Below are 27,327 nucleotides of genomic sequence, written 5' to 3'. Positions count from 1 at the left end.
TGCGTCCCGTGTCCCCCCATTCGGAAGGCACGCTGACACTGATCGGATTTACTTGGGGGTGGAGGGACACTGTCAGAAAAAGCGGGACACTATCAAGATAACACATGCCCATCTTGCCTGAGTTTTTAGCGAGAGCCGATGGAGACCCAAGGAACATCATTTGGGCTTTTGATTCTTAGCATCAAATAGAGTTGGCACATGGCAGGGGGTGGGGTGGGGTGGGGAGTTCACCAAGGGTTCTGTGGGCCATAGTCATGGCGCGGGGCCATGCCCCGGAGGTGGGGGGGGGTGGTATGGTCAGACTACCGTGCTGACAGGCCCTCCAGTCTCTGATGCTGTGTGAGGACCGACTAGGGGTGCGGAACAAGAGCAGGAGCGGGGGAACTACTGTAACAGTTCAGGGGAGTCGGCCATGGGCCAGGGGGAGCGGAGGAAGGATCGATTTGGAGGAATTACGGTTAGCATTAAAGGGAAACTCTGGGGGACAGAGGTGAGGGAGGAAGAGGCAGGGATGCCGCGTGATATGAATGAGCATTAGGCCACGGCAGCCTGGAGCCCAGGTGTGCTGCACGTGCCCGTCTAGCCCGTCCGGCCCAGTTTCTCACTCCCACTTGCTGGCTGCCACCTGGGCCGCACTCGGTCATTTCCAAGAGCCTTCCCAGTGCAAACCAGTTGGTGACCCAGCTTTCCATCGAGATGCCTCTTAGAAGCGGGGGAGTCCCGGTTCTGAAGGGAAACAAATAGGCCGTTTTGCTAGAGTGGAAATGCCTAAAGCAAGACGTAATGTGCGAAAGTGGCCAAGGAGCCCCGTTTCTGGACGTCGGCGTTAAAGAGGGTGACGGGGGGCAAGCCTGGAGGAATCGCCAGAGGGACCGGGCTGCCGTTCTGTGGGCCGGCGCTGACCATCCTCTGACAAAGAGGGGGCCGCCGAGGAGGGAGGGGACACTTCCGTGGAGGAGGCCGTCACCCGAGAGTAAGAGTCCTGAGCATTACAGTAAGACACAGGGAGGAGACGCGGGGCGCCGTCTCCGGAAGGTCGGGCAGGTAGAAAGTTCGGTAGAAACAGGTGGGGTAAACTGCACCTGTTACACAGAGAAACACAACCTGGTTTTCCGTGCAGCTGGGGATCTCGGAAAAGCACATCGCAGAGTGTTTCTGTCACCCCTGGTATTCCCAGCGTGGCCTGCTGACAGTCAGACTTGCTGTGACACGTCTTACCCGGAAGCACGTTCCTAAGGGAGTAGATGCACCTCTCACAGTCGCGGTAAAAAGTTCACGTTTCCCAGACGTAGGTTCACGGTCGGCTTTTTAAAAGAACACGAGAACTAAACCATCCCTGCTGTCACTTAGATGGAAGGAAACTGCCAAATACACCTGGTTGGACCGCTCAGGGCTTCTTTGGGAGCGAAGACTGCGTTCTCAGCAAGGAGCACACACTCCCACCAGCAGGGGGCGCCGTGCACCAAGCCTGCAGAGGGCGCTGCCTCTGGCTGCACAATGTTCAATTCTCTCCTATTCTTCCCCGACTTGAAGAGTGTTTAGAAAGTTCCAAACGGAGCTTCGCTCAGCCTTGACTTTCCGTTGACGGTTAACAGTCAAACCGAAACTTGCTCAGGGCCAGGGGCAGGGGGTGCGGGGGGTGGGGAGTGTTGTTTGACAGGTGCAGAGTTTCAGTTTTGCAAGATGAAGAGATCTGGAAATGGATGGGGCGGGGGGAGGGGGGGGGGGGAACGGTTGCACAACTGAATGTACTGAACTTTAACACCTAAAACTTGAAAAGTGACTAAAAACCTTAAAACCTGAAAATTTTGAACTCCACCAACGGTTAAGATGCTAAGTTTTACAGTAGGTGCATTTTACTGTGATGGAATAAACTTTAAATTTTTAAAACGTTTTTTTAATTAAAAACATTTTTTCCCCGTGAGCCTGAGAAGAGCACGGGGCGGGGGCGGGGGGAGAATCCCAAGCCGGCTCTGTACTGTCAGTGCAGAGCCCGTCGCGGGGCTTGAACTCACGAAACCGTGACATCATGATCTGAGCCCAAACTGAGAGCCCATGCTTAGCGGACTGAGCCACCCAGGCGTCCCTGAAAAATCTTTTTATACTGTCATTTTCTTATGAGGGTTTAGGTGGAGTTTCGGGGACTGGTCTTAATTGGTTTAGTCTCCTCTGAGTTGCCCCAGACAAACCAAGGAACCCCGCAAATCCGCAATGCGTGATGACTTGCTTAAAAAGCAGACGCACCGGGGCGCCTGGGTGGCTCAGTCGGTTAGGCGTCCGACTTCGGCTCAGGTCACGATCTCGCGGTCTGTAAGTTCGAGGGGCCTCTGGGCTGATGGCTCGGAGCCTGGAGCCTGCTTCTGATTCTGTGTCTCCCTCTCTCTGACCCTCCCCGTTCATGCTCTGTCTCTCTCTGTCTCAAAAATAAATAAACTTAAAAAAAAAATTAAAAAAAAAAAAAAAAAAGCAGACGCACCAAGACGCTTATGACGCACCAGAGCTTTCCATCGGTACACGCTCCACGGACACCCTGAGAGGTGCCAAGTGAGAAAGTTCTGAATTCGGTTTCTCCACCTTCGGTCCTTTCTGTCCTCCCCATGCACAAGAGGGTCATTTTCTTCTCCCGGATAACGCGAACAATGAGCAGGCAGTGTCCGGGCGCGGGGGTGGGGCGGCCCCGCAGAACAAAGCCCCAAACAGGCCGTCCTTGTTGGAGACACGGGGTCAGCATGGTACCGTGGCCCGAATAAGGCCTGCAGTGTCCACTGCCCCGATGGCTGAGTGACAGACAGCCCCCGGGCAAGTTCAGCAGCAGGAAGGTGAGACTGGGTCACTCGCGTGAACCAAACTTTTAACTCTGAAGACGGGACTGGTCGAGGTCCCGTGGAACGGCAGCTTTTACTATTGAGCGGCTTGGATTCTGCAGCTTTCCAGAACACAGCCGAGGGCCTCAGGACTGACACGCTCTCCTGGGAGGCGGCCCTGAGCGGGATGCATTCAGAACTGGCAATTCTTGATGTGCACGGGGGGGGGGGGGGGGGGGGATGCGCTCTGTTACCCCCCAGGGCAGCAAGAGGGGACAAGGGGCGCGCTGCCCAGAGCGTGACGCCCTGTCCGAGGTCCGTGGTTCTGCCAGCAGCGCCTCAGGCCCCGAGAGCAGCACGTGGCCGGGGCCTGGGTGCCGGCCGGGATTAGGGGCGCTCCCAATACTGACGGGGTGAGCAACCGGTCCCGCAGAGGGGGCTGCGGCTGGGGCCGGGGGCCTGGTGGGGGACGAGGAGGCGGAGCGGAGTTCCTGTTGCTATATTGGAGATTTGTGCTTCCTGGGGACTTATGCAGTGAGAACAGCATAAGGAGTTATTTCAGGATTATCTGAACCTCACCGAAACGGATTATCTCAGTGTGTCACAGAGAAAATAACCCGGCGGGCGGAGTGTTCTGACTGCGCCCTTCTCGCTGCTGCTGCTTCTGGCTTTCCTTCCCTCCTGGGAGGGTCCTGGAGGCCTGAAGCTCTGAAGCTTTAGAATTAAAATGCTTTAAATACCAAATACCTTCACCTTACATTCTGCAGTGGCCTCCGCCCCTCGATGGCACATATTTTCCTACGGACTCAGGGCTCTGGAGGCATCCAGTTGTGTTGCAATGTCATCCTGATTTCTGCAGACTTAGTCACTTAGTCACCTTGTCTCCTTAGCCCCCAACCTAATCCCTCCCAGACAAGGCTTATCTCAGGAAGCCGGGGGCCAAGACGAAGAAGAGCCTTCTGGATGGGACTCTGACCTGCAAGGAGAAGGAGGCTGGCTGCTCGCGTGGGAGAGGGTGACCATGTTCTCCTGGAGTCACTGGGGGGGGGGGGGGGGGAGGGGGCGCGAGGGGGGCAGGAATTCAACGCATTAAAAGAAAACAGCGTTCACAATCCGTGGAAAAGCGGCAAGTCGGATCAAATAGTACTAGGAATTCGGAAAGGAGAATGGAACAGAAATTGCCCCGCACAATCAGAAAAGAGGAAGGAAACAGAAAGCCTCCGGTAAATGCGCTCCCTCGGGGGGCCTTCCCTGAAGGCCCGTCCAAAGCGGAGTCTCCCTCACCCTCTTTCCTTTTACTTTTCTGCCAAGCACCTGTGAGTGCCTGCTGCAGGTCGCGTAATGGCCGTGCAAAGACCTGTTCAGTCCCAAATCCCCGGGACACGCAAGTACCATCACTTTATATAGTAACCGGTATGATTAGATTAAGGATCTTGAGGTATGATTGTCTGGGGACGTCTGGGGGGCCCTGAACACCGCCACAGAGTCCTCCTAACATGAGAGCCACGCAAAGGGAGACCCCGCACAGGCACAGAGAGGAGGTGGTCCTAGGAAGAGAGACAGAGATGGGAGTGATGTGGCCGAGGAACGTGGCAGCCACCAAGGGCTGGAAGAGGCAAGGGACAGGTTCTCTGAAGCCACGGGAGGGAGCGAGGCTGGAGACCAAACACCCTGACAGCAGCCCAGTCAAATGAATTTCTGGCCTCTGGAGACTTCTGGCTTCCAAAACTATGAGAGAGTACATTTCTGTTTTCTTTTTTAAGAAAATTTTATTTAGTTTTGAGAGAGAGAGTAGGGGAGGGGCAGAGAGAGAGGAAGACACAGAATCGGAAGCAGGCTCCAGGCTCTGAGCTGCGAGCACAGAGCCCCATGTGGGGCTCAAACTCGTGAACTGTGAGATCATGACCTGAGCCGGAGTCAGACGCTTAACTGACTGAGCCACCCAGGCGCCCCTACATTTCTGTTGTTCTTAAGCCATCAGGTTCGGGACAATTTCTTACGGCTGCCACAGAAAACGAACACACTGCCCAACACCACAGTATGCGTTTATTGCCTGTCTGCTCTAGGAGACGACACATTCCATAGAAAAAGGCGACTTTGTGTGTTTACTTCATCGTGGTAGCCTCAGAGCCCGCCATGTAGCAGGGCCTGGAGCATCTGGTGAAGGACTGCCTGGGTAGATACGCATGTGTGCTCCGTCTGGGTAGCTGTGCCCATCAGAAGAGAGCCCCGAGCATCCTTCTAAAGCTCAGGCTTCAGAGAATTTTTGCAGTGCACACACGTGTGGCTTCAAATCTTTCCCTGCCGGCATTTGCAACATTTGGTTGGCATCTACAAACGTATTGGACGTTCTGGGCCAGGAGGCTGAAAACGTGGATTTCTCTTCCTGTGCTCACTGCAGAGCGTGGGTAACTGACATTTCTGAGTTAGCAAGACGGCCGACGGACGGAGTGAGCACTGTCCACATTTGGCACTGGAGGCCACAGACACAAAGGTGTGACGGGACCTCCGAAGAGCTTTCCCAAGCCTCAGGGAGAAAACCGGTGTGCCTATTATACGTCTCGTGCGTGCGTCCGGTCCTCCTGGAGAAGATATGTGCACATCTATCGAGACACTGATTTTTTCAAAACACCAAAAAAAAAAAAAAAAAAAAAATCCCACAGGAATTTGGAAGGATGTATAGATAGAAGTAGAAAAATTCACAGATTTATTCACTGGCATCCAATGTACCAATAGCCGCTTGTTTACATACACAGATACCTTATCTTCGCTTGGAATCCCGTGTATTTGGGGGACTTCCTGATCACGAGAGCTGGTGTTTTTTGCTTACAGCGTGCCTGGCGCTATGCTCGTAAGTCTTAGGAGGAGGGTATTCTTATCATGCCCGTCTGGCAGCTGGGGAAGCTGAGGCTTAGTTTTAGATGACCCTTCCAAAGCCACCCAGCTGGTGCACAGAGGAGCCGGGATTTGACTCCAGGCCCCAGGACCTCAGGACCACGTGCGTAAACACAGTGCTCTGGGGTACTGAATTCCAGCTTGAGGGTTAATCCCTCTCCCAGGGCCCCAGGGCCATTCAGCGCAGGCTTGCAGCCCTGCCTCTAAGCCCCTTTCCAGTTCAGAGGTGCTGGCGGTCTTGTTTTGTTTTGGCCCAATTCATTCTTCGAGCCCCATCGGTCAAGAGCCATCTCTCAGGGAGGATCAAAAGACAGGCCCTTGAAAACCATCTGGCACCTGATTCACGGAGAGCAGCTTTTCCAGGCACTGCTAATTTTTCTCACCATCACACTGTGTTTCTCTTGAGTGGTGCCCTGGGCTCAGAAGGTTAAGTATGAAAGGACCCCGAGAACAATCTCGTGGCGCAATTCAGTCATGTTTACCTCACTGTGTTGGACCCCAGAGCAGGAAACGCAGTAATAAACCCTTTAAGAGAAAAAATAACGTTTTGGGCAAAGGTCACATATCATTAGCTCCAAGTGACTTTGCTTTCCAGGTCACTTTCTAAGCCCACCTGTAGGCGCAGGGGTCACCTAAGAGCTGGGAGAGGTCAACCAGTGAAATACGTCCGTGACCTTAGCGGTTTCTGACTGTTCTCTTTTGTTCCTGGGTCCAACGGTCTCTGGCTTCATTAAGCACACAAGATGACCCTTTAACGGGCCAACTGGCATTTCATGTCCTCGCTGTGCTCATTTCACACCCTGCTTGATGTACATGCGTTTCTGTGGGATTCTTTGAGATCACGGAGGTATTTTACGTGGGCTTTGCTGACCCCTTACATATCGTATCCGTGTAAATCCCACAGGGCACCGAGAGTTTCAGGCCACCGGGAACACGCTCACGTTCAGAGCCCCAAGTACCCGGGAGCGTGTGAGCACAGGCTGAAATCAGAAAGCCGACAAGCCACGGACATCAGCCTTGCCCTGTCCACACACCTTACTGTGAACTGCCACTGGGAGGGTCCTGCCTATGCATGTGATCAAGCCATGTCTCAGTCCTACACACTGTAACATGCCCACCGTGTAAGAAGAAAACTGCTCTCCACACTGGTTCTGTTTTTAAGCGGAGACTCCTAAAAACAACTAAGAAAAGAGGCACGGTCATCAAACACAATTCCTGGAAGTCTGTGAATCAGTCCCTGCCGGGTTCCTCTGCCATTGCTGGAACAACACTGTCACCTTACTCTGATAAATCTGCCCTTGCACCAGAAAAGCCTCGGGGAGCCTGGCAACCGCACCTGAGCCGGGGGCGGGGGGGGGGGGGTGTCAGCAGCCAACACTCGTCCCTGCAGGATCCACGGGCCAATCGGGACTCCCCAGCGGGCCCCGGGGAGAATGCGGTGTCTTCACCGTTCTTCTCTTTGTAGAACACGGGTGTGTACAGACACGTTAAGCTGAAACCAGTAATCTCTACGCCTTGGTGCCAAATCAGATACCACTTATAAGATCCAAGTGGGAAGAAGAGAAGTGTCGAGGTTCTGAGACAACTTGGAGGAATAAATACAACTGGATAAAATACTAACAACTTAATTCCTTCTCTGGACGTTGGGAATGTGTTTAGGCTTTTCGGTGCTGGGGACAGTGGCCTGTTCAAGGGCCTGATTCAGAGGTGTACGGGATGACTCAATTAGGGGACAGCAGCGCAAAGCCAAAATGCAAAGTAACCCACATCCCCCACTGCTGCTCCCATCGGACGCCGTGATGTCAACACCACCCCCGAGAAAAGCCCCGAAAAACCAGGCCTGCGAGGATATAATTAATCACGGAAATTTGGGGACAGTGCCGTACCAACGAAAAGCATTTCTAAGCAAATCCGCTACTCTGATTCTTACGCGAAGAATCTGGAAATAATGGAGATGCTTATGCAAACAGTGAGTGGAGAATTTAAAAAGAAACCAGGTAGTTGAATAGTCACGTGTGGCTGATCGATCCGTGGCCTTCCCTGACCACGTCAGTGTAGGAGTTTTCTGGGGCCGCCGTAGCAAAATAGCATAAACCGGGTGGCTCAGCACAACCCAAGGTTCTTGCCCCACGGTCGTGGAGTCCAGCATCGGGGTGTGGATGGGGCCGCACCCCCTCGCAGGCCCTGGGGAAGGTCCACTCCAGGCGCTGCCTGGCTTCTGGTGGCATGCTCCCGGGCTTGTCTGTGTCCGGATTTGCCCTCTTGTAAGACCAGCAATCATACGGATTAGGGGCCCACCTCACTCACTTCGCAGTGCCTCATCTGAACCCCGTTTCCCAGTAAGATCACATTCAGGGATGCTGGACGTCAGGGCTTCAATAAGGGAATTTCTGGCGAATACAGTTAGAGCCATAGCAACTCAGAACAGAAGATTCAGGCTTGAGTGCAGATCCACACTTCCCCTTTTTACCACCCACTGACATCAAAAAGCAAAGCTCAGGAGGATCCGGAGTAAAAGAAACTTATTTTAACTTTTTAAAAAAGAAACAGATGCTTTAGTAGTAACGGCTGCCGGCCTCACACACACTTAGTACCCTACTGTGTGAGGCGGTGTGGTCGGCCGGCACACTGGTGGCTTTCTCCTCTCTCTGCTTCAAGGGACAGCAACACACACACACACACACACACACACACACACACACACACACACACACACCAAGCAGCCTCCATCTACTGAAGGTGACAGAGGTCAGTGGGATACACTCTGGAGACCCGGGCACAGTCCCATGACCTTGGCATAATCTGACCACAAAACCAAGTCTGGACAAGCCTGGTGAGGATCTCACTCCATACCTGCCTCCCCGAAATAGGCCAGTTCCCCAAGATCACCCTACAGAATAGCCTATTTGGCCAACTGCCAATGTGTCAAATTCACTGGTTTCTTAAAAACCTATCTCTTTTTAGCTCCTCTAAAATTTACAGCAATTTGTACTGGAAGGATTGGCAGGGCCCTGGAGGGCTGTGAGGGCTCCAGGCTCTCTGGGGCCCTCACATCCTCCCTACCTCTCTGTGTCCCCACCTCTGCCTCTGCCCATCTTTCCTGGACTCTCAACCTCTCCGTTCTTTTTCTGACCCGTGGTCTCTCCCCTTCCTCTGATCAGCACTCCTCCATCCTCCCCTCCTGACTGTCTCTGGGTTCAGTGACCAGGGGATGCTGGGTATGACTGTGAAGGTTGTTCACTGCACAAAAGTACCCGGCTGGTTCTGCCTGCCAAGATCCATCTGGATGGATGCCCATTTCCATTTTGTGTCAAGGGGGTTGGGGAGGCCCCAGCAGCAGCCAAGCCTCTGCTCTGCGTGGATTCTTTTCCAACTCTCTTGGAGCAGAGAGGCCGCCTTCTTTGCACCAGCTCCCCAGAAGTAGAGCAGAAAGGAACTCAAGAAAATACCGAATGTTCTTAAAATGCCGCTGTGAAGTCAAAATAGAAACTGGTCTTTGGGACACCTCTTCCTCATTGAAAGGACTGTTGAAAAGACACATCGTACCCTGGCTAATGGTCTCTATTTTACCCCCAAATCTAGAATCCAGAAAGGAATCATGATAAACTCAGTGGGGCCACCAAGAGGCCGAGTTTCTGTACCTTTAGGATCACCAGTGCCTTTCCCCAGGAGAAAGGGATACTGCTCCTGCTCCCTGACCACAAGCTCCTCGCCGCCACCCTCGGCCCGTGTTCCCCACGGTTGTCTGCTGGACAAACTCAGCCTGTCAGGACGCAGTCATTAGCACCGTGCTCGGCAGCCAGTCGCAGAAGCCACGGAGACTCACGGCTCTACCGCAAGGTTCAGGGCAAACCGGGCCATCTGCTGGTGACCCCAGCACCAGCCGCAGACTCCTGCTCGCGGCCCTGCCTCCTGTGTCGCTCTGATGGCTGGTCTGCCGTGTCTCCTCCTCTGCGGGGGCCCCCGCACGGAGAGCTCTCACCACGCAGCTGGTCTTCCGAATCGATTTACACTGTGTGTGTTTTCGAACCGTGTGATCCTTTACCCCAAACACCGGCTCGTTAGGCCGCAGTCACCTTGCTAACACTGGTTGGCATTATGTCTCTTACCCCTGCCGCTACCGAGGGGATCGCTTTTCATGTGACCGTTCTACCATTTTCAAGATAACCTTTCGGGGGGACTCAAGTGCCCCCCCCTTTCCTCACCCTGACTCCCATCAAATGACACCGATCAGTGCTTCTTCCCCAAGGCAGCTCTGAAGGAGGAAAAGGAAGGTGCTAAGGGAAGAGTATTTCTACTTTTTGACTCGACCCACCTCCCCAGTCCATCTTCATGGGTCTTTGCTGCCCTTCTTGAAGGAAAACTCCCGGATAAAGGCGTGAGGAAGAACCAGCTTTTGGAGTAGAACAGATACTCTGAATTTAAGTGGAAAGTCTACACTAGGGAATGAATGTATAAATGCATTGTAGTGTAGTGAATACGAGTCTCTGATTAACTGTCAAAGTGACACAGCCGTGGGGCACCTGGGTGGCTCGGTTGGTTAAGCGTCTGTGACTTTGACTCAGGTCATGATGTCACGGTCGTGAGATCGAGCCCCTCGTCGGGCTCTGGGCTGACAGTGAAGAGCCTGCTTGAGATTCTCTCCCTGTCCCTCTGTCTCTGCCTCTCTCTCTCAAAATAAAAATAAAAAATAAAATAAAATAAAAGGGAAATATGTTAGCTCGTTAAAAGATATACTTTAGGGGCGCCTGGGTGGCTCAGTCGGTTAAGCGTCTGACTTTGGCTCAGGTCATGATCTCATGGTTCATGGGTTCGAGACCCATGTCAGGCTCTGTGCTGATGGCTCAGAGCCTGGAGCCTGCTTCCGATTCTGTGTCTCCCTCTCTCTCTGCCCCTCCCCTGCTCACGCTCTGTCTCTCTCTCTCTCTCTCTCTCAAAAATGAATAAACACTAAAAAAAAATTTTTTTTTAAAGTGACGCAGCCGTATTTTTCACGGGCAAAGGCAGACGTTGAACCCAAAATGTCAGGGCCTGGAGAGCGAGTCCATTCTGATGGAAAGATGGATTTTTGTTCTAGACAGTTACACATTTGCTTTTGAAAAGCAGTCAGCATCCCTGGGTCACTGAGTGTCTGCAGAATCTGCGGGGTCAGCTCTTCTCAAAGACCCCAGGGGAAGAGCTAGTGTGCCCCAGGAAGCAGAGCTCCAGAAAGTGCTCTAGTTCTAGGTTTCTAGGTGTTCTTCTTACAGAAGGGCTGTAAGGCTGCTGGTGCCACCAGGAAGCTGGGAATCTATCCGTGATACCGTCCACTGGGATAAACACAACGTGTATTGCTCTTGAGTGTTTCAGTGGCCGCTGCTACATTAACTTCCTGACACTAAGTTTTCTGTTTGTTTAAGTTCATCTCTTTATTTTGAGAGGGAGAGAGAGAGAGAACACGAGCAGAGGAGGGGCAGAGAGAGAGAGGGAGACAGAGAATCCAAGTCAGGCTCCACACTGTAAGCATAAAGTCCGACATGGGGCTCGAACTTATGAACCATGAGATCCATGACCTGAGCTGAAGTCAGATGCCCTGACACTCAGAAGTTTTAAAATTAAAAAAAAAAACATGGGGCGCCTGGGTGGCTCAGTCGGTTGAGCGTCTGACTTTGGCTCAGGTCACGATCTCACGGTCTGGGAGTTCGAGCCCCGCGTCAGGCTCTGGGCTGACGGCTTGGAGCCTGGAGCCTGCTTCGGATTGTGTGGCTCCCTCTCTCTCTGCCCCTCCCCCACTCATGCTCTGTCTCTCTCTCTCTGTGAAAAATAAACATTAAAGAAAAAAATTAAAAAAAATGATAAAAACAAAACCAAACCAGACTCGAGAGTAAAGGGCCTCTTACGAAAGCTTTAGAAGTTGCATAAACTCAGGGTGCCTGGGTGGCTCTGTTGGTTAAGCTTCTGACTCTGGATTTCAGCCCAGGTCATGATCTCACAGTTGGTGGGATCGAGCCCCGCATCAGGCTCTGTGTGGACAGTGCGAAGCCTCCTTGGGACTCTCTCCCCCCACCGCTACCCCCTTGTGCTCTCTTTCTCTCTCAAAATAAATAAATAAAAATTAAAAAAGGTAAAAGTTGGGTAAATTGAGTATAAATAAGAGACTCTCGCCCACCAGGGATGAGTGCTTATCAGTACCCTTCTGACTCACGGTTAAGTCTTAATCGACAGATGTATTTATTAACGGTTCATGGTGCCCCTTCGGTGCCTGATAGGATACTCGGGCCTGAGGACAGAAGGTGGCTAAGTCACAGACCCTGCCTCGGGCACTTCAGAGCCAACAGGGAGCAACAGATACAAAGACTGAATACGGAAAGTGCTACAGAAAGGAACGTATACGTTGTAGCCACAGCTTAACATTTAGGAAAGAAAAACCAAAACCAAAACCCTGTAATTGAAACTAACGTAATGCTGTGTGCCGATTATACTTCAACTTAAAAAAATTGTTTACTTGTCCCCCATGTCTTTTAAAGACAATTCCCGTGGCCAAGATGTTGGGCCGACTGCACCGTTGTAAGGATAACGTATGAGACGCTTGATTAGCTGCAAACTCAAATACTACTGTTTTTCGTGTGGAAGAAACCACCGTTTCAAGCATGGCGCCCACGTCTGGAGCCTCTGGGCCAGACAGCTGTTCCTACTCGCTGGACCCAGCAGGGTTTGGAGAGTGGGCTAGGAAGGCTGGCTTCTAGCTGGTTCTATTACAGGTGCTCGGGCAAGTCACTTATCCTCTCTGAGTCATTTCCTTTTCTAAGAAATTAAGGGTTTTGATTAGCTCATCTCCAAGTTTCTTCCCAACGAAGGGCTTCGAATTTCCGTGAAAATCTACCCTGACATACTTCCAGTTACAGAGGATAGGATTGGAATAATTAAACTGGAAAAAAAAAAAAAAAGCCTTTACATGGGCAATCAAAGCATTTTTCTAGATCATTACCATGTCAAAATAAACCCGTTGCACTTGACTTAGAGGTGCAGGTTACTGCTCGTGCACCGAAGGAGAGAAGGAACAACCTTAAGTCCGGTCGGGCAAAGTTCTCTGTCGGGCTCAACTGTACCTGGGGGGAGATGTTTAAATGGAGTGACAGGCGACAGAGGAGAGCAGACTCTGGACTGCAGAACCAGTGACAACCCAGAGCTTCTAGCTTTCAGGGAGGGATGAGGTCCAAGTCATAGCACCTGGCATCCGACTCGACTCAACTTTTGACTTCCAATCATTTCACATAGTCTCCAAAAGCTGAGGTCTGTTCCTGGAATAGAAACCTTCCCTCTGCTTTTTCTAAAATACTCTTTTAAACAGTTTCAAGGTTGCTCACTGTTTTCCTAATATTTTAGGGAACTATGGAAAAATCTGCACACCATAGAGAAATAACGCGAATAGGAGAGCAGGGTTGCCTGGGGTAACCTGTCCTGACTAAGCAGGCATGCTATCAGACATTCTTCCTCGGTGAGGTGGCACTGGGCTATGTTTCCAACACCCCTACTCCCCCCCCCCCCCACTTTCATGAGGGATGAACTGGCGGGAGGGGCAGGTTGGGGTCAAGGGGCGGTTGAGGACACAAGGTCATGATGTGTGATGGATGGGACAGGCTATTTGTCTCGTGTTGCCCTTGTTATGATCTATTCAAGTGTTGGATCAACGGATCAAATATTAAACGGTGGGCTTTGCAAAAATATCCATTGAAGGTTTTCCTTAAAGAATCTTTTTTTTTTAAGTTTATTTATTTACCTTGAGAGAAAGAGAGACACAGATAGAGAGGGAGAGGAGAATCTCAAGCGGGCTCTGCACTTCAGCACAAAGCCCTATGTGAGACTCGCGAACCTTGAGATCATGACCTGAGCTGAAATCAGGAGGAGGACGCTTAGCTGACTGAGCCACCCACCTGGGTGCCCCTCCATTGAAGGTTTCAATTTTTTTTAATGTTTATTAGTTTTTGAGAGAGAGAGCGAGAGAGAGAGACAGAGAGAGAACATGAACATGAGCAGGGGAGGGGCAGAGAGAGAGGGGGACACAGAAGCAGAAGCAGGCTCCAGGCTCTGAGCTGTCAGCACAGACCCCGACACGGGGCTCGAGCTCACGGACCTCGAGATCATGACCTGAGCCCATTGGACGCTTAACCAACTGAGCCACCCAGGAGCCCCTCCGTCGAAGGTTTAAAACACGTGTAGGGCTTGAGTTTAAGGACCACTCCCAGGGTTCAGCAAGCCCAATAATCTCTTTGATAACAGTTAGAAGGGCTAAAGTTACAGTGTGCCTCTCATCAGGGCAACCAACCCTTCTGCCTTAGGTCCTCATCATCAGTCACTGATGGTAAGAGCTGCGTGCCCCCGGCATTTCTGGAACATACTTATATTGTATTTTATACATGGAGACTTTCTACAGGACTTAATAGGAAATGTGTAGTCACCACAACAAACAAGAAAAACTGAACTAAGTTCAAAAGCCCTGCATTTCTTTTTACCTCCTTCTCCTCTCCCTCTTTAGAACTCAAAGGGCACAGTCCACAATGGAAGTTTGGTTATAAATGTTTTTTTTTTCTTTTCTTTTCTTTTTTCTTTTTTTTTTGCTACTACAAACTACCTTAAATTATATACCATGTGTTTAGGGTTATAGAGCATGTATATCCATGTTTTTTGAACAGTATCTTCCACACTTAAATTGCATGGCGGTTGATATAGGAAGGATGTACGTTGCTTATTTAGGCTGTGCACGGTGCGTGCTGTTATCCCCGCTTGTCCACAGCTGTATCCTCGAAAACGGCACCGGGCTTGGGACCTCGTAGGTGCTTGATAAGTACGCGTCGAATGATGAGTAAATAGATAGGACACAGCAGCGGTATAAGCGTAATCAGCAAAGGATCTTTTACGGGGGTAACTGAAATAACACCAACGAGATTTGGAAGAGGGACAGGGATGTTTATACAGTTGACTCCGGATGTTTAAAAATGGGCCAGCAGTTACTCAGGAAGACAAGAGTATTATTAAAACGAAAGGCAAAGTCTGCCCTTCTTCAGCATGTTTAGAAGTCTCTGGAAATGCCAGAAGTCTATCCTTCTTCCTGTATTCAATGACCTTCCTAAATAACTGCTGTTCATACTTGGGGACAACAACGTTTTAAAGAGGTTGTTATTTAATTCCGTATAACATCACAGTATGGAATACAAGGCGTCTCCCTTTAAAACGGCCATTTCCCCTTTCCACAAACAACAACGGGGGGGTGGGGGGTGGGTGTCGGTCTCTCTCCTTACCGTGAGTGACAAGGCCATGCAGACGAACGTGAACTTCTTGATGTGGGCGGCCGTCACCGTGTTGCTGGTGCTCACCAGTTTATTGCTGGGGTTATTCTAGGGCGAAAGAAAGGGACAGTGGTTATCCTGACCACACGTGCATCTTGAAGAGCATCTTGTTTTGGTTTTATTGGATGTGTCTGAAGTACGGGTGTCACCTGACAGCTGGGAGGACGGCTGTCACTTTCTCTCTTAGACAGCTGTCAGGTTTCTGGACTTGAACGTGAACCGGAGGGGGTTCTGGACGGAACTCTGGGCAGTGTCTCCTGAGCGTGTGTTCCCTGGGCGCTGGCCACCCACCCAGCCTAGTCCAGGGCCCCGGCCCGGGTGGCCCCTCCTGGCCACCTGGCACCTCCTCGAAGCTACAGCCCAGCTCGGTGGCCTTCGGGGCCCTGTCCTCCCCACCAGCGGGCACTCTCGGCCCTGCCTGCCCTGACCCAGACTCCTCCACTTGTATTCCAGACACAACCTCTTCCTCTTCCCCTATCCCACTTGGTGTTTTCATGTTTCTGTGCTTCTGTTCCTCCTCGCCTCTTTGGATCTTCTGAATTTCAAAGCTACCCTCTTCGGGGCACATCACGGGCACAGCCCGTCTGCTTCGTGAAGCCTCTCTGATCTTATAGCCCGAAGTGCCCCGGGGCCCCACTTCCTGGAAAGCAGGCGAGCCCAGAGCTCTCTGGAGGTGGGTACGCTGCAGGGGGGCACGTGTGCAAGGTGCACGCCGGTTGCGGGCACAGAACTGGGCACCTCACTCTTCCCCTTGACTCCTGCCCCTCAGCACAGTCTTTCTTGCGGAGAAGGTGCTCACCGCCGCCACACTGGGTTTTAAGCAACCAGTGCGGACGGCCCAAATGTCCTCTCGCCCGTCCTGAGGCTTGCTCAGACCATCCCAGCGCCACTGCTAAGCAGGCCTAACACCCGATCAAGCTGGCGCCTGGCCCCCCATCACGAACACCAGCGGAGAAAAAGACCCCCCGGCCTCCACAAGGGATCCGGTTAGTCCCAGGGGCGACCGACAGAAGCAAACCGGGACTGCTGGCTCGCGTCCCGCTGGATGAAAGACGCAGAAGCAGAGCGGATACGGGTTCTACTGGGAAAAGAGCTTCTGACGGTTCCTTTACTTTGGGAGCTCAGGCAGTCTCCCTGGTCCCTTCCCCCTGCACGTGCCGTGCCGCCAGCACAAACCTCTGCTTGAGCCTGCGTGTCCCACATCCCAGCCTCTAAAGTGGATCCACTTTTCTGAACAACAGAGTTTGCCGCGGCGGCAGAGTGCAAGTCTCTCCACCCCCCCACCCCCCCACCCCCCCGCCCTGGGGATTTGCAAGAGAGGGGCCCGAGTGGGCGCGCCACAGAGAGTCAGGAAACCAACACTGGAGCGCCACGTCGCCCGTGGGGGACAGCAGCGTGGCGCAGAGCCTTCGCGTGCGCTTTGGTTTCTACGCCCACAGTTCGTTCCGCCAGCGTGGTTGGAACGAACACACCAGCAGGGACCATTAGGTTGGCGTCCGTGTTTCGTTTTGTTTGCCCCATCTGCTGAGCAACATAGCCCTTCGCGGGTGAGAACTGAACATCGGAGAGATTCTGCATGAGTGGAAAACGCTCCCCGTTGCTGCTATTTAGTGGGAGCCACCAGAAGTTATGCAAGAAATGTTAGATCTCTTAGGCCGGAGCCCACAAAGAGGCTAAGGATCTCAATTGTCAACGCAGCAAATTCTGCAAGTCCACACAGAGGGGTCTCAGATTTGGGCAAACAGACGGCATTCACGCGAATGGCTTAGAGGACCTCCCTGCCATGCCTGGAACAATGAGCGAGGCCCCACAAGGGTTCTGAGCCACGCCAGTTGCTGGCTGGAGGTACACGCTCGTTCAAGGCATTTTTTCGTAGCACCTAACCTCTGTGATCGCGAACGAAACCGAGTTTTTCTTGGATGCGCCTGCTGAAACTGTATCGTGTTACATTGTTAAGTTTTATTATTTCGAGGGAGCCAAAAAAAAAATTCCAGATGAGACTTCCTCCCCCAGCCCGGAGGCTCTGACTCTTCAGTGCTTCCTGTTCTCATCACGTTTTCTTACATAATCTTGGTCTCCAAGAGCTAGAAATTTAGCAAGAAGACTTCTATGCGTTTTGGTTTTCTAGGATTTACTTCTTTTTTTTTAGCTCTTATTTTTTTTGTTTTTTTTTTTAAGTTTATTTATTTATTTTGAGAGAGACAGAGACAGTGCAAGTGGAGAAGGGGCAGAGAGAGACAGAGAGAGAGAGGGAATCCCAAGCAGGCTCCTTGGTGTCAGCACAGCGCCTGACGCAGGGCTTGAACTCGTGAAACTGTGAGATCACGACCTGGGCAGAAACCAAGAGTTGGACACTAACCAACTGAGCCACCCAGGCACCCCTGGGATTTACTTCTCTGTGCACGTGACTTAAAACGAAGACGACAATTTCTATCAATAGATTGGATTAAACTCACTCACACAAGAATTACAAGGAGGAAAATCTCCCGCAAGCCACTCGTGCCTCAAGTTTGCTCTCAGAGCATTTTTAGGAGCTGCGCTGCTTCCTGATGTTGCGAGATGCTGATGTGTGAAACAGGGAGTGGGTCCAGCTCGTAGTCCACTGGGGAGGTTCCACACCCAGTGAAGAGATCCGGGCAGCACCACCGCCCTGTTTTGTTAGGCTGCATGGTGGGCATCCCTGAAGTGAGCTGCCATTCACGGGTGAGTATGGGGCTGGGAACAGAGGCAGGTGACACCATGGGGGATGTACAGGGTGGAAGGATGCCGTGGATGGGGACGTGTGACAGAGGGGTGTGTGTGTGTGTGTGTGTGTGTGTGTGTGTGTGTGTGTGTTTGCACGAGTCTGCTGGTAGAACACAGAGAAGAAGGTGGACCCACAGCGGATACTGTCTTTCCAGACTTGAGTCTCCGCCCCTGGCTCATCCCCACTCAGAGATGCCTGGGGCGGGGGGTGTGCCCTGGGTCAGGGAGGCAAGCTGGACAGGAAACCTTTCTGGGGCCCCACTCCACAGGTATTGCTCTTTTCTAGAAGCTCACAAACAACTAAACATTTGAGAATCCGGAGGCTGTGTGAAAGAAAGAGCTAAGCGTATACAGCCTGTGGCTGGGCCTTGCTCGCGTGGCCTCCCAGGATTTCCCATGTCCATGCGAGCCTGGGAGCGGGGGGCTGGGGTGAGGGGAAGAGGGAGGCCAGCTTTAGCTAGTCAGAGCCCAGACTGCCTGTGCTGCCAGAGCTGATGTGCTGGGGCCCCTGGCCAAGAGGCCTCCTCTCCTCACATCCCAGGACTCTTGCTGGGGGAAGATAAAGCGGTATCGGCCGTGGCTCTGAGCTTGTCCTGGAGAAGTTCAAGTCAAAATAGCTGCTATTAAAAGTACACGTCAGGTTGTGCGCCTCTTTCCCCATTTTTCATTTTAAAACATCGTATACTATCTTTTGGGGGGGGTATGTTTTGCTGTAAAAGTCTATAGGTTCAAATAACTAAGCTTTAATGAAATAGACACGAATTAAATGATTGGTAGGACAGTCCCCCCCCCCCCCCCCCCGGCCACAGGCTGCAAGTCTGAAGGGTTATGTGCCTCCCTAGGGGGTGCCAGCAGCCGCGGAGGGGGCAGAGCTGTTGTTCATAGAGGCTTTCAGCTGGAAAGTCTGCTGCATCCAAACCAACCCGGACCCAGGTCGGCCGTGTGGACAACTTCAGCGCGCATGGTCCCAAGTGTTGAACGAGCTCCATAAGCCTAGGAGCTCAAGCGCACCACCCTGTCTGTTCCTTCACATCTGCTCTGAGGTCAGTAAAGTCTTAGTTTTATTTAATAAACAAAAGACAGAGGCAAAATCCAATGTATTCAATTTTCTTGAGAGTCCATTTTCCCTTCGCAAAAAAATTAATGATACCTCAACAGGAACCACCTAAGAGCAGATACGGTTCGGAGGGCATTGGAGAACTGGCATCAGGGTAAGCCGGATAGCCTCTGTTATTTCCTGAGGGAACTGTTTCACAATTACGTTTGACCCCCTCGACGCCACGGTAACCTTACAGAGGGAGGTGAGACGGGGAAATATCAAAGTGTTCCTCATCAGAGATGCCTGTCCATCAAAAGCTAGTTTTAAAGAGTGTGTTTTAGGCACCACGCCGCACGGGTTCTCACCTTGTCAAAAGCAGGGTAGACGGCACGGATTTCCGTCAGCCATCCATATGGCATGTGACCCACAGGGTATGTGGCTGTCAAAATTGCCACCGCCTACAAGAGGAAAAGCCAGCAGAATTAGCGCCCACATCCCTGAGAGAATTTCCAGTAGCTGCTGTTTGCCCCGTGGCAGCACGAGCCGTCTCTGGGGTGGCCGCCACAGACAGATAACACTGGGTGACAGCATTGGCCAGCCACAGGACAGCCCCGGGGGAAGCGGGGAAGGGGCAGGTGGTCCACTGTGACCATGGATGGGAGTGGGGGTACAGGAGCCCAGGTAGTGCATGGAGACCAGGAGGATGCATCTTCTTTACACGAATCCAAAGAGAAACAGCTCTGGGTTGTGGGCTGGACAAGCTACAGTTTGAACCCAGGCCCACCAGACCAAGGATCTTTGCTCTTTCCATTGAGCCGAATGGAACCCTCCAGGCTAGCCCAGTTCTGGAGTCTCAACATGCGATTTTGAGCCCGCTCTGCTCTCTGGGTAGTCTTCGCTCAGGGTCCGCCTCTATGCCTCCATCTTGTTCCTCCTGCAGGTGGCCTGGCTGTGGCCAGCGGTGGCTCTGTGGCCCTCTCCTTCCAACTCAACTCACTTTTAATCTGTCCAGCCAGGATAGCCTGATTTTGATGTTTAACTTAAGAAGACTAAGTAAATATTTCTTACAGGAAACCAAACATGTTCTTCCGTGGAAATGAGGCTTTCTCTTCCTATGTGAATGAAAAGGAAGGGGTATTGGGGGGTGGGAGGGAGGGCAGGGTGGGTGATGGGTATCGAGGAGGGCACCTTTTGGGATGAGCACTGGGTGTTGTATGGAAACCAGTTTGACAGTAAATTTCATATATTAAAAAAATAAATAAATAAAAAATAAATAAAATAAAAAAAAAAAAAAAGAAAAGGAAGGGGTATGAAAACAAAGCATTGAACCCCACGTGTTGGCGAGTTCAGCTCTAGCTGGCTAGTAAAAGAGAAGTTCAGCCTTCATCTATTTTAATGAACATAACATTGATGCCTGGAACATGAAGCGAGTCCCCAGCTGGGTGAAGAAACCGCTGTGAGGGTAGAGTGGTAGACCCGAGTCAAACCTCCACTTGGTCACCTACCAGCGGCGTGAAGTGTGGACCCACTCAGACCCCCTGTCTGTTCCTCTAGCAGAACCGTGGGAATAACGGCATCCATGACACAGGGCTGTGGGGGGTCAACTCAATGTGCATAAAGTGCCCTCACATAGCAGATGGTCAATCGATGTGGGTCCTGTACCCTCTGTGCTGGGCCTCTAGGTCATGGAGGTCACTACAGAAACGGCTCCAATACATCACTTGCCTTATTTTTTTTTTTTTAAAGGGGATGATGGAGTTCTGGCACAGAAGTGACGGGGGTCACGTACTTTCTTTTCCTGTGCGACTAAAACTGAAGTCGTTAACTGAAAAAGCTGCTGGGTTACAGGAGCCACCCAAGATGATGACCTTCACGATCCAAAACACAAAATCCAGGAACCAACTGAGGCAGGAGAAGGTGTCCTGCTTGGGATTTATGTGCTTCCCTTCCTAAGCCAACACGAGCTGCTTCCCAGGACATGGAAACTGGCACGAGACCCCGGGCTGGAGACATGCCGAGAACACATTCAAAGGCAACGAGCAAAACCAGAAGGCCCTCACGGGCAGCCACCAGCCCTCCTGAAGGACCAGCGCTTCCGGAGACGGAATCGATTCTCCAGAAGGCAGCAGAGTGAGGGAAGGAACGAAGTAGCTCTATTTGGTCATCCCATCCTTGAGAGATGGAAAAAATGATTCAACTCTTTTTTTTTTTTTTTTTTTTTGGAGCAGCTGCCAGTTTCCAGATAAATTTCTTGAGTTGTGAGTGAGTAGATGAGGGAGGTCTTCATTCGGAGGAGGGCAGACTGCCACAGAGCACGCAGGGCCGTGACCGCTGGGCCATATGTGTAGGAAGGCGGAGCATGAACAGGCGAGAGAGGCCGGGGTCACGATGGAGGCACCGGCCCTCACAGTCTGGGCGTTTTCGTTGCTGTGCCCGGCACAGTCTCTGGTCTTCGGCAACCACAGTGAAGCAGCATCATGCCGACTCCACGGAAAAACGGAAAGGCCATTGGGCGGGAGGCGGAAAATCTGGATTCTGAGGCCAGCCCAGCTTCTTGCTAGTTTTGTGTCCTCGCCTCTGTTTTCTCATATGGCCAATGAGAACGATGAAGGAGCTGTCTCCTTCCATACTCATAAATAAGGAAGGAATGATATGATTGTAAGACCCTCATGGCTTCTGAGTGTGAATGTGTCACATAATTTAATACCACAGGATTACTGAAGCTCTCAAGAGGGATCAGAAACAAGCTTGCATCCACCTTCCCGCCCCCACTCTTCATGAGGTGACTACAAGCCTCCCCCTCCCCGCCCTGGCCCCCCATCCCCAGAAAGTGCCCTACCTCTGTCGCTGCAGAACTTCCACCAAGGTCCCGGGAAACAAAGAGGTTGACGATCGGTCTACTGATTCTCTGTGTAGCCAAGATGAGAGCCAGGGGCCACCAGAAGCTCAGCATCTTCCTTATCGTTGCATCCCCCTGTGTCAAGAAATGGAGAGAAAGGGTCACTAGGCTCTAGAAGCAGAACAGGAGAAACACTTCAGAGCCAAAGCTTTTCCTTCTGATGTCAATCACGCGTCAATTCATTGTACTTAAAAAAAAAAATGGCATAAGGAAAGCCTCTGTAGCCAAGCCAATCTGAATGAAAACAAAACGTACAGTCTTACTCGAAATTAACTCAGACGGCTGGCAAGCTGCTGTGAAATCAAAACACACATTTAAGTATGATGGATCCACATCACCGTTTCCCAAAGAGGGAAGCTCTAAACTCAGGCAGACCCCGATTCCATGGCCTGAGAAGCAGGCTGGAAATTAGTTTTTGTTTAAGTCATCAAATGGGCTGGCTAGAAGCCACGTCTGTAAGAGGTAACTCTCAGAAGTAAAAAAATTACTGTAATTTATTTTGTAACCCGTCAGGTCGCGAATGCGCCTAATTATTTGGGCACCGTACAAATCAACGACAAAGATTCTTATTCTCGAGGCTCTCACAGAAGTCATGTAAATGTGCAGAAGCGTAAAGATAAGAACACGGTCAAGAAAATGTGGTTTGTTAAGAATTCTACAAAGTAAAGATGTGTGCAGTCTTTAAAGCCTGGCTTTTGTGATTTTATGATTTTGATTCTTCAGAGGTGAAGGGTTACATCATGGAACCAGGTCAGCCACTTTGGTTTCCCTTTGCTGGTGGCTCAATGTTACGAGATGGATTGTTACCATCAAGACCAATTTGATGTGGTTGTCCTAGGCACGGAAACGACGAGATCAGGTTTTACTGACGGCCTGCCCTCTCGGATGGAGGGAAGTGGTCAATGTAATCATTGTTCTGACATGACAGGGGTAACCTGTGGTCAAAGGCGGGATCAGGGACTTATTCCGGGCCCTTAGGGAACCAAGCATATCTACCTTACAGCTAGATGGAAGCACAGCCCGGTGACACCTGATAACGAAGGTAGAACAGATGAGCATATACATAAATCAGATACTGTTGACACTGATGATGAAAAAGTGCTTGGGCCACGGGTGTAAGATCATACCCTGCTTCTATCCGACTCAACTTCGGAGGTGCAGGCCAAGCTCTGTCTCCATCCAGCAGCGTCTCAGACCTTATCGCTAGCTATCTCCTTTCTCTCAGCTTCCGTGGCCCTTGTGTCCCGTCTGCAGGTCTATGTGCTCTCCTGGATCCACGTCTGGGTGTCGCTTCTGTGTTGGTCTTAGCTACCAGACGAGGTATGCTACAGTGGCTTGAGGATAGAGACCCTGTTTAAAATGTTTCTGGGCCCCTCGACGGTACCTATAGGCTCTGCTCGCTCCACAGAAGGTACGTGAATGCACAACTGTGTTTGGCCCGTACAGAAAGTATAAACAAAGCCTGGGGCCCTGCTGTGAAATTAAGAAGACCCCAAATATGAGTTTAAAGGTACTGCGGGTCCTAAAACACTTGTTGATTAATATACAAGTACCGTGCGCTATTGGATGGCCCCACTGGAGCTCCATTTTGATGAATGACTGACTTTTGACAATAGAGGGTAAGAAAAACCGAACCTGCTATACCTACTCACCCTGACCTGACTCACTGTGCCTCAGTCTCCCTGATATGCAACTAAGGAGGCTGAACAGCGACCTCTAAGACCTCTTCTATCTCCAGGGGCCCTTCATTCTCCAACCGTCTCCCCTGTGGCCACGACCTAGCACTCGACGGCTTGGAGCATGTGCTTCTTCTACGGATACCCCCAATTCGCAAAGGGCTGGGGCAGCACTCGGCCGCCCTGGGAGGCACAGACGGGGTGTCGGCGAGTTCTAAGGACGTACCCCCAGCTCCGGTCCGCTCCTGTCGGGGATGATGTCGTGGATGTTCTTGTAGTAGCCCAGGCACAGGGTGGTGCAGCGCACAAGGGCGCCCATGTACAAGGAAAGGATGGGGATGAGCAGAGGCTCCCTGCATTCCAGGTGACTGTGAAGCAAAATGGCTACAAAAACGACCTGAGAGATAGGAAAACGAGAGCAAGTCAGAGGGGAGAAGATGGAGCCCGTCGACAGCAGCACAGTCCAACAACCTCTTGCACCCCGATGAGACACATCTCTGAGTGAAAATCCCGACGTTGGGGAGGAGAACGGAAACTTGGGCTGAGGCTCAAGGCCACTCTCAGAGTTCAGGGTCAGATGCCTGGGGTTCACTGGAAGGGCACACGATCATTTTGCCATATTCACCACGAAGGTTCTTTGACGGTAACTGCACATCTCGTTAAGGTTATTGCTAAAAAAAAAATATCTGGAAACTTTGGGCTCCTAGATTCCCAAAAGATGTGGCAAGGTTTGCCCTTCTTGAACCTGGATCCCGACACGCGCAGGTAACCCACACGGGAGGCCCTAAGTCCACAAGGAAAGAGTAGTGGTGATCAGTGATGTCTATAGAGAAATACACATTTAACATTTACAAGATGCAATTCATTAAAAATGCTGCAAAAGGCACCAATGTTAATTATTATAAGGCAAGCCAAATTAAAATTTAAAATATAAACTTATAGAGGTGGAATAAGTCAAAAAAATAGTCAAGAGGGATTGAAAAAAATCATCAAGTATTGATCTCTACTGACTGTAGAGTCTCCACAACAAATTTAACAACGTATTTAACCTTCCTGTCTGCAAAACTCAGACAAGCAGCCCAGTCTCTGTCCAGAGCCATCTGGGGATTCACACATTCAGGAGAGCACTGAGCATACTGAGTGCAAAAATAAAGTAATGGGGGAGGGGGACGATTCCTGAGCTACATTGACTTTTTTTTTTTAATGTTTATTTATTTATGAGAGAAAGAGAGAGAGAGAGAGAAAAGACAGGTGGGAGGGGCAGAGAGAGAGGGAGACACAGAATCTGAAGCAGGCTCCAGGCTCTGAGCTATCAGCACAGAGCCTAATGTAGGGCTCGAACCCATGAACCGTGAGGTCATAAACTGAGCCCAAGTTGGACGCTTAACCGACTGAGCCACCCAGGCACCCCTCGACTTTTCTTTTTTTTAAAAGATTTTATTTTTAAGCAATCTCTACACCTAACGTGGGGCTCAAACTTACAACCCTGAGATCAAGAGTCACATACACGCTCTACCGCCTGAGACAGCTAGGCACCCTGAGCTAGAGCGACTTTAATGGCCAAATATCTGTGGAACAATAGGCGTACAAAATATACCGCCATCGAGTGATCCTGACCAGAGGAGGCTTATCCTGATCACTTCAGTGCCAAGAGATCAGTGATGACAGAGAGTTAAAAAGGAAGCTGGAGACTGAGCGTGATTAACTGGATGAGTGCCTTCCGCTGCTGTAGGCAACACACACAGAAAAGCAGGGTAATACAGAGAAACTTCTGAACGCAGTAAAAGCATCAGATGCTAGAGGGGGTTTGTTGACGGCATCGACGAATCTCGTGCCCGGCTGTCATTCTCAAACCCACTACATGAGGCTGACTGGGACAGGGAGCCTCCGGGGATGCAGGAGAGAGAGGCACTGCTTGGCCACGAGGACGCGCCAGGCTGCCCGCAGCCCCGACAATGTGAACGGACACAAGTCAGGCCACGTTCACACTCGCGCTCACGCTCTCGGAGGATACAGCAGAGCCCAGTGATAGAAGTCAAGATGCCCGGACCTGGCTCCTGGACCGAGGGAAGGTGGGAAGCACTGGGCCGGTGGCTCTCACAGCCTCCCTGCACGTTTAATAGCTCGATGCCATGTGGCCCAGCACCTGTCACAGAGCAGACACCATCACTGTGGATTGCATTGTTTGCCAACTGAAAATAACACGGGGCAGGGGCGCCTGGGTGGCTAAGTCGGTTAAGCGTCCGACTCTTGATTTCGTCTCAGGTCATGATCTCACGGTTCTTGAGTTTGAGCCCCGCGCTGGGCTGTGCACTGGCAACTGGGACCCTGCTTGGGATTCCCTCTCCCTTTCTCTCTAGCCCCTCTCCTGCGCGCGCGCTCTCTCTCTCAAAATGAAATGAAATGAAATAAAGTAAAATAACACGGGCCTTCTGCAATTAAAGTCCAGAATTATGACTCTGAGTCTGATATAGCCACCGAAAATACTGGGTTATTTTCTGAGGGGGAACCTAGGGCCTCACTGGTGAGGATTTTTCCCAGTGAGAGCCTGTTCTGTGCTGGCCTTGTACTGGGTGCCGGGATTCAGTGATCAATAAATTCATCCCAAATTCTGTCCTGGGGAGCGGACGGTCGAGTGGAGAAGCAGGGACCTTAATCACGCAGTGGTGCTGGCGAGCGCCCGCTGACACAGGGAAGGAAGAGTGGCTGTGCTAGGACAGCCAGGCTGCTGTGAGGGAGGGCGTCTTCCCGGGTGCTGTCTGAGCTGAGACCTACAGTCTCCGCAGGAGACTAGCCAGGAATGGCAGGCGTCAGTGGTAGGTGGAGAGAACTGAGGCAGAACATTTCCTCCTGGGGAAGATGGGGCTGAGGTGAAAAGCCCCAGTGGAAGGGGGCTCTGCCCTACCGAGGCCCCGAACGGAGTACCCGTGGCTGGAGTGCAGGAAGCGAGGGGACAAGAGGAGACTGCCAGGCTGGAGAGGAAGCAAGGCCAAAGGTCTTCAGTACCTTGTTGGCCGTGACCAGGATTTTGAGTTTTTTACCTCAAGAACACCAGGAAGCAATTTCTTAGGTTTTTTTTTCTTTCTTTCATGTTTATTTATTTATTTTGAGAGAGAGAGAGGGAGAGAGGAGAAGGAGAGGAAGAGAGAGAATCCCAAGCAGGCTCCTTACTCACTCAGTGTGGAGCCTGACACGGGGCTCCATCCCGTGACCGTGACCTGAGCCGAATTCGAGAGTTAGATGCTTAACCGACTGAGCCACTCAGGTGACCCCATCAGGAGCAGCTTCCAAGCAGGGGATGAGGTAAAAGAACGGATTACAGGGGTGGCAGTGGGGAAGGGAGGAGGTGGGTCAGAGCAGAGGCAGAGGCAAGAGAGGAGACATCCGGGTGGGAGGGGAGGCAGAGATGGGGAGAGGAGGGCGGATAAAAGAAACATCTACAACTGGGGAGCCTGCCCAGTTGGTTAAGTGTCTGACTCTTGATTTCAGCTCAGGTCGTGATCTCACAGTTTATGGGTTCAAGCCCCATGTCGGGCTCTTCGCTGACAGTGTGGAGCTGCTTGCGATTCTCTCTCTCTGCCCTCTCCTGCTCGTGTTCTCTCTCAAGATAAATAAACTTTTTTAAAATAAAAGAAATATCTAGGAAAAAATCAAAAAAGGCTTGATGGTGAACAGGGCGCTCGTAGGATGGTTCAGGGTTTCTGACCAGATGATGCGTGCCACTGATTGGCGTAAAACCGAAATGTCTGATAGAGAAGACAGGAGTTCGAGCTTGGGGTGGCTTTGTAGGAGCTGAATGGAGTTACCACAGGGACATTTAGATATGTTGTCTGGAGCTCAGAGGAGAGGGTCTGGCTACAGATATGTGGTATCCAATCTGGAAGGCGGGCATGAATTAGATGTTTCTCCAACAGAACAGAACAGAGCGAGGAGACAGAGAGAA

General features: G+C 51.4%; 1 protein-coding gene across 1 annotated transcript in view; it reads right to left on the bottom strand.

The window, feature by feature from the left end:
• The window catches only part of ANKH (ANKH inorganic pyrophosphate transport regulator), a 136,506-nt gene that overhangs the window by 14,707 nt on the left and 94,472 nt on the right, over positions 1-27,327 (bottom strand). The window contains exons 5-8 of the mRNA XM_042997407.1: positions 23,611-23,781; positions 21,649-21,783; positions 19,175-19,267; positions 14,978-15,073 (exon numbers count right to left, since the gene is read on the bottom strand). Of these exons, the coding sequence (XP_042853341.1) occupies positions 14,978-15,073; positions 19,175-19,267; positions 21,649-21,783; positions 23,611-23,781 (495 nt within the window). The remainder of the gene's footprint in view (positions 1-14,977; positions 15,074-19,174; positions 19,268-21,648; positions 21,784-23,610; positions 23,782-27,327) is intronic.

Source organism: Panthera tigris, chromosome A1, assembly GCF_018350195.1.
Source record: "Panthera tigris isolate Pti1 chromosome A1, P.tigris_Pti1_mat1.1, whole genome shotgun sequence".
NCBI lineage: Eukaryota > Metazoa > Chordata > Mammalia > Carnivora > Felidae > Panthera > Panthera tigris.
The sequence above is the reverse complement of the archived record's forward strand: the minus strand, read 5'-3'. Positions and strand labels throughout refer to the sequence as shown.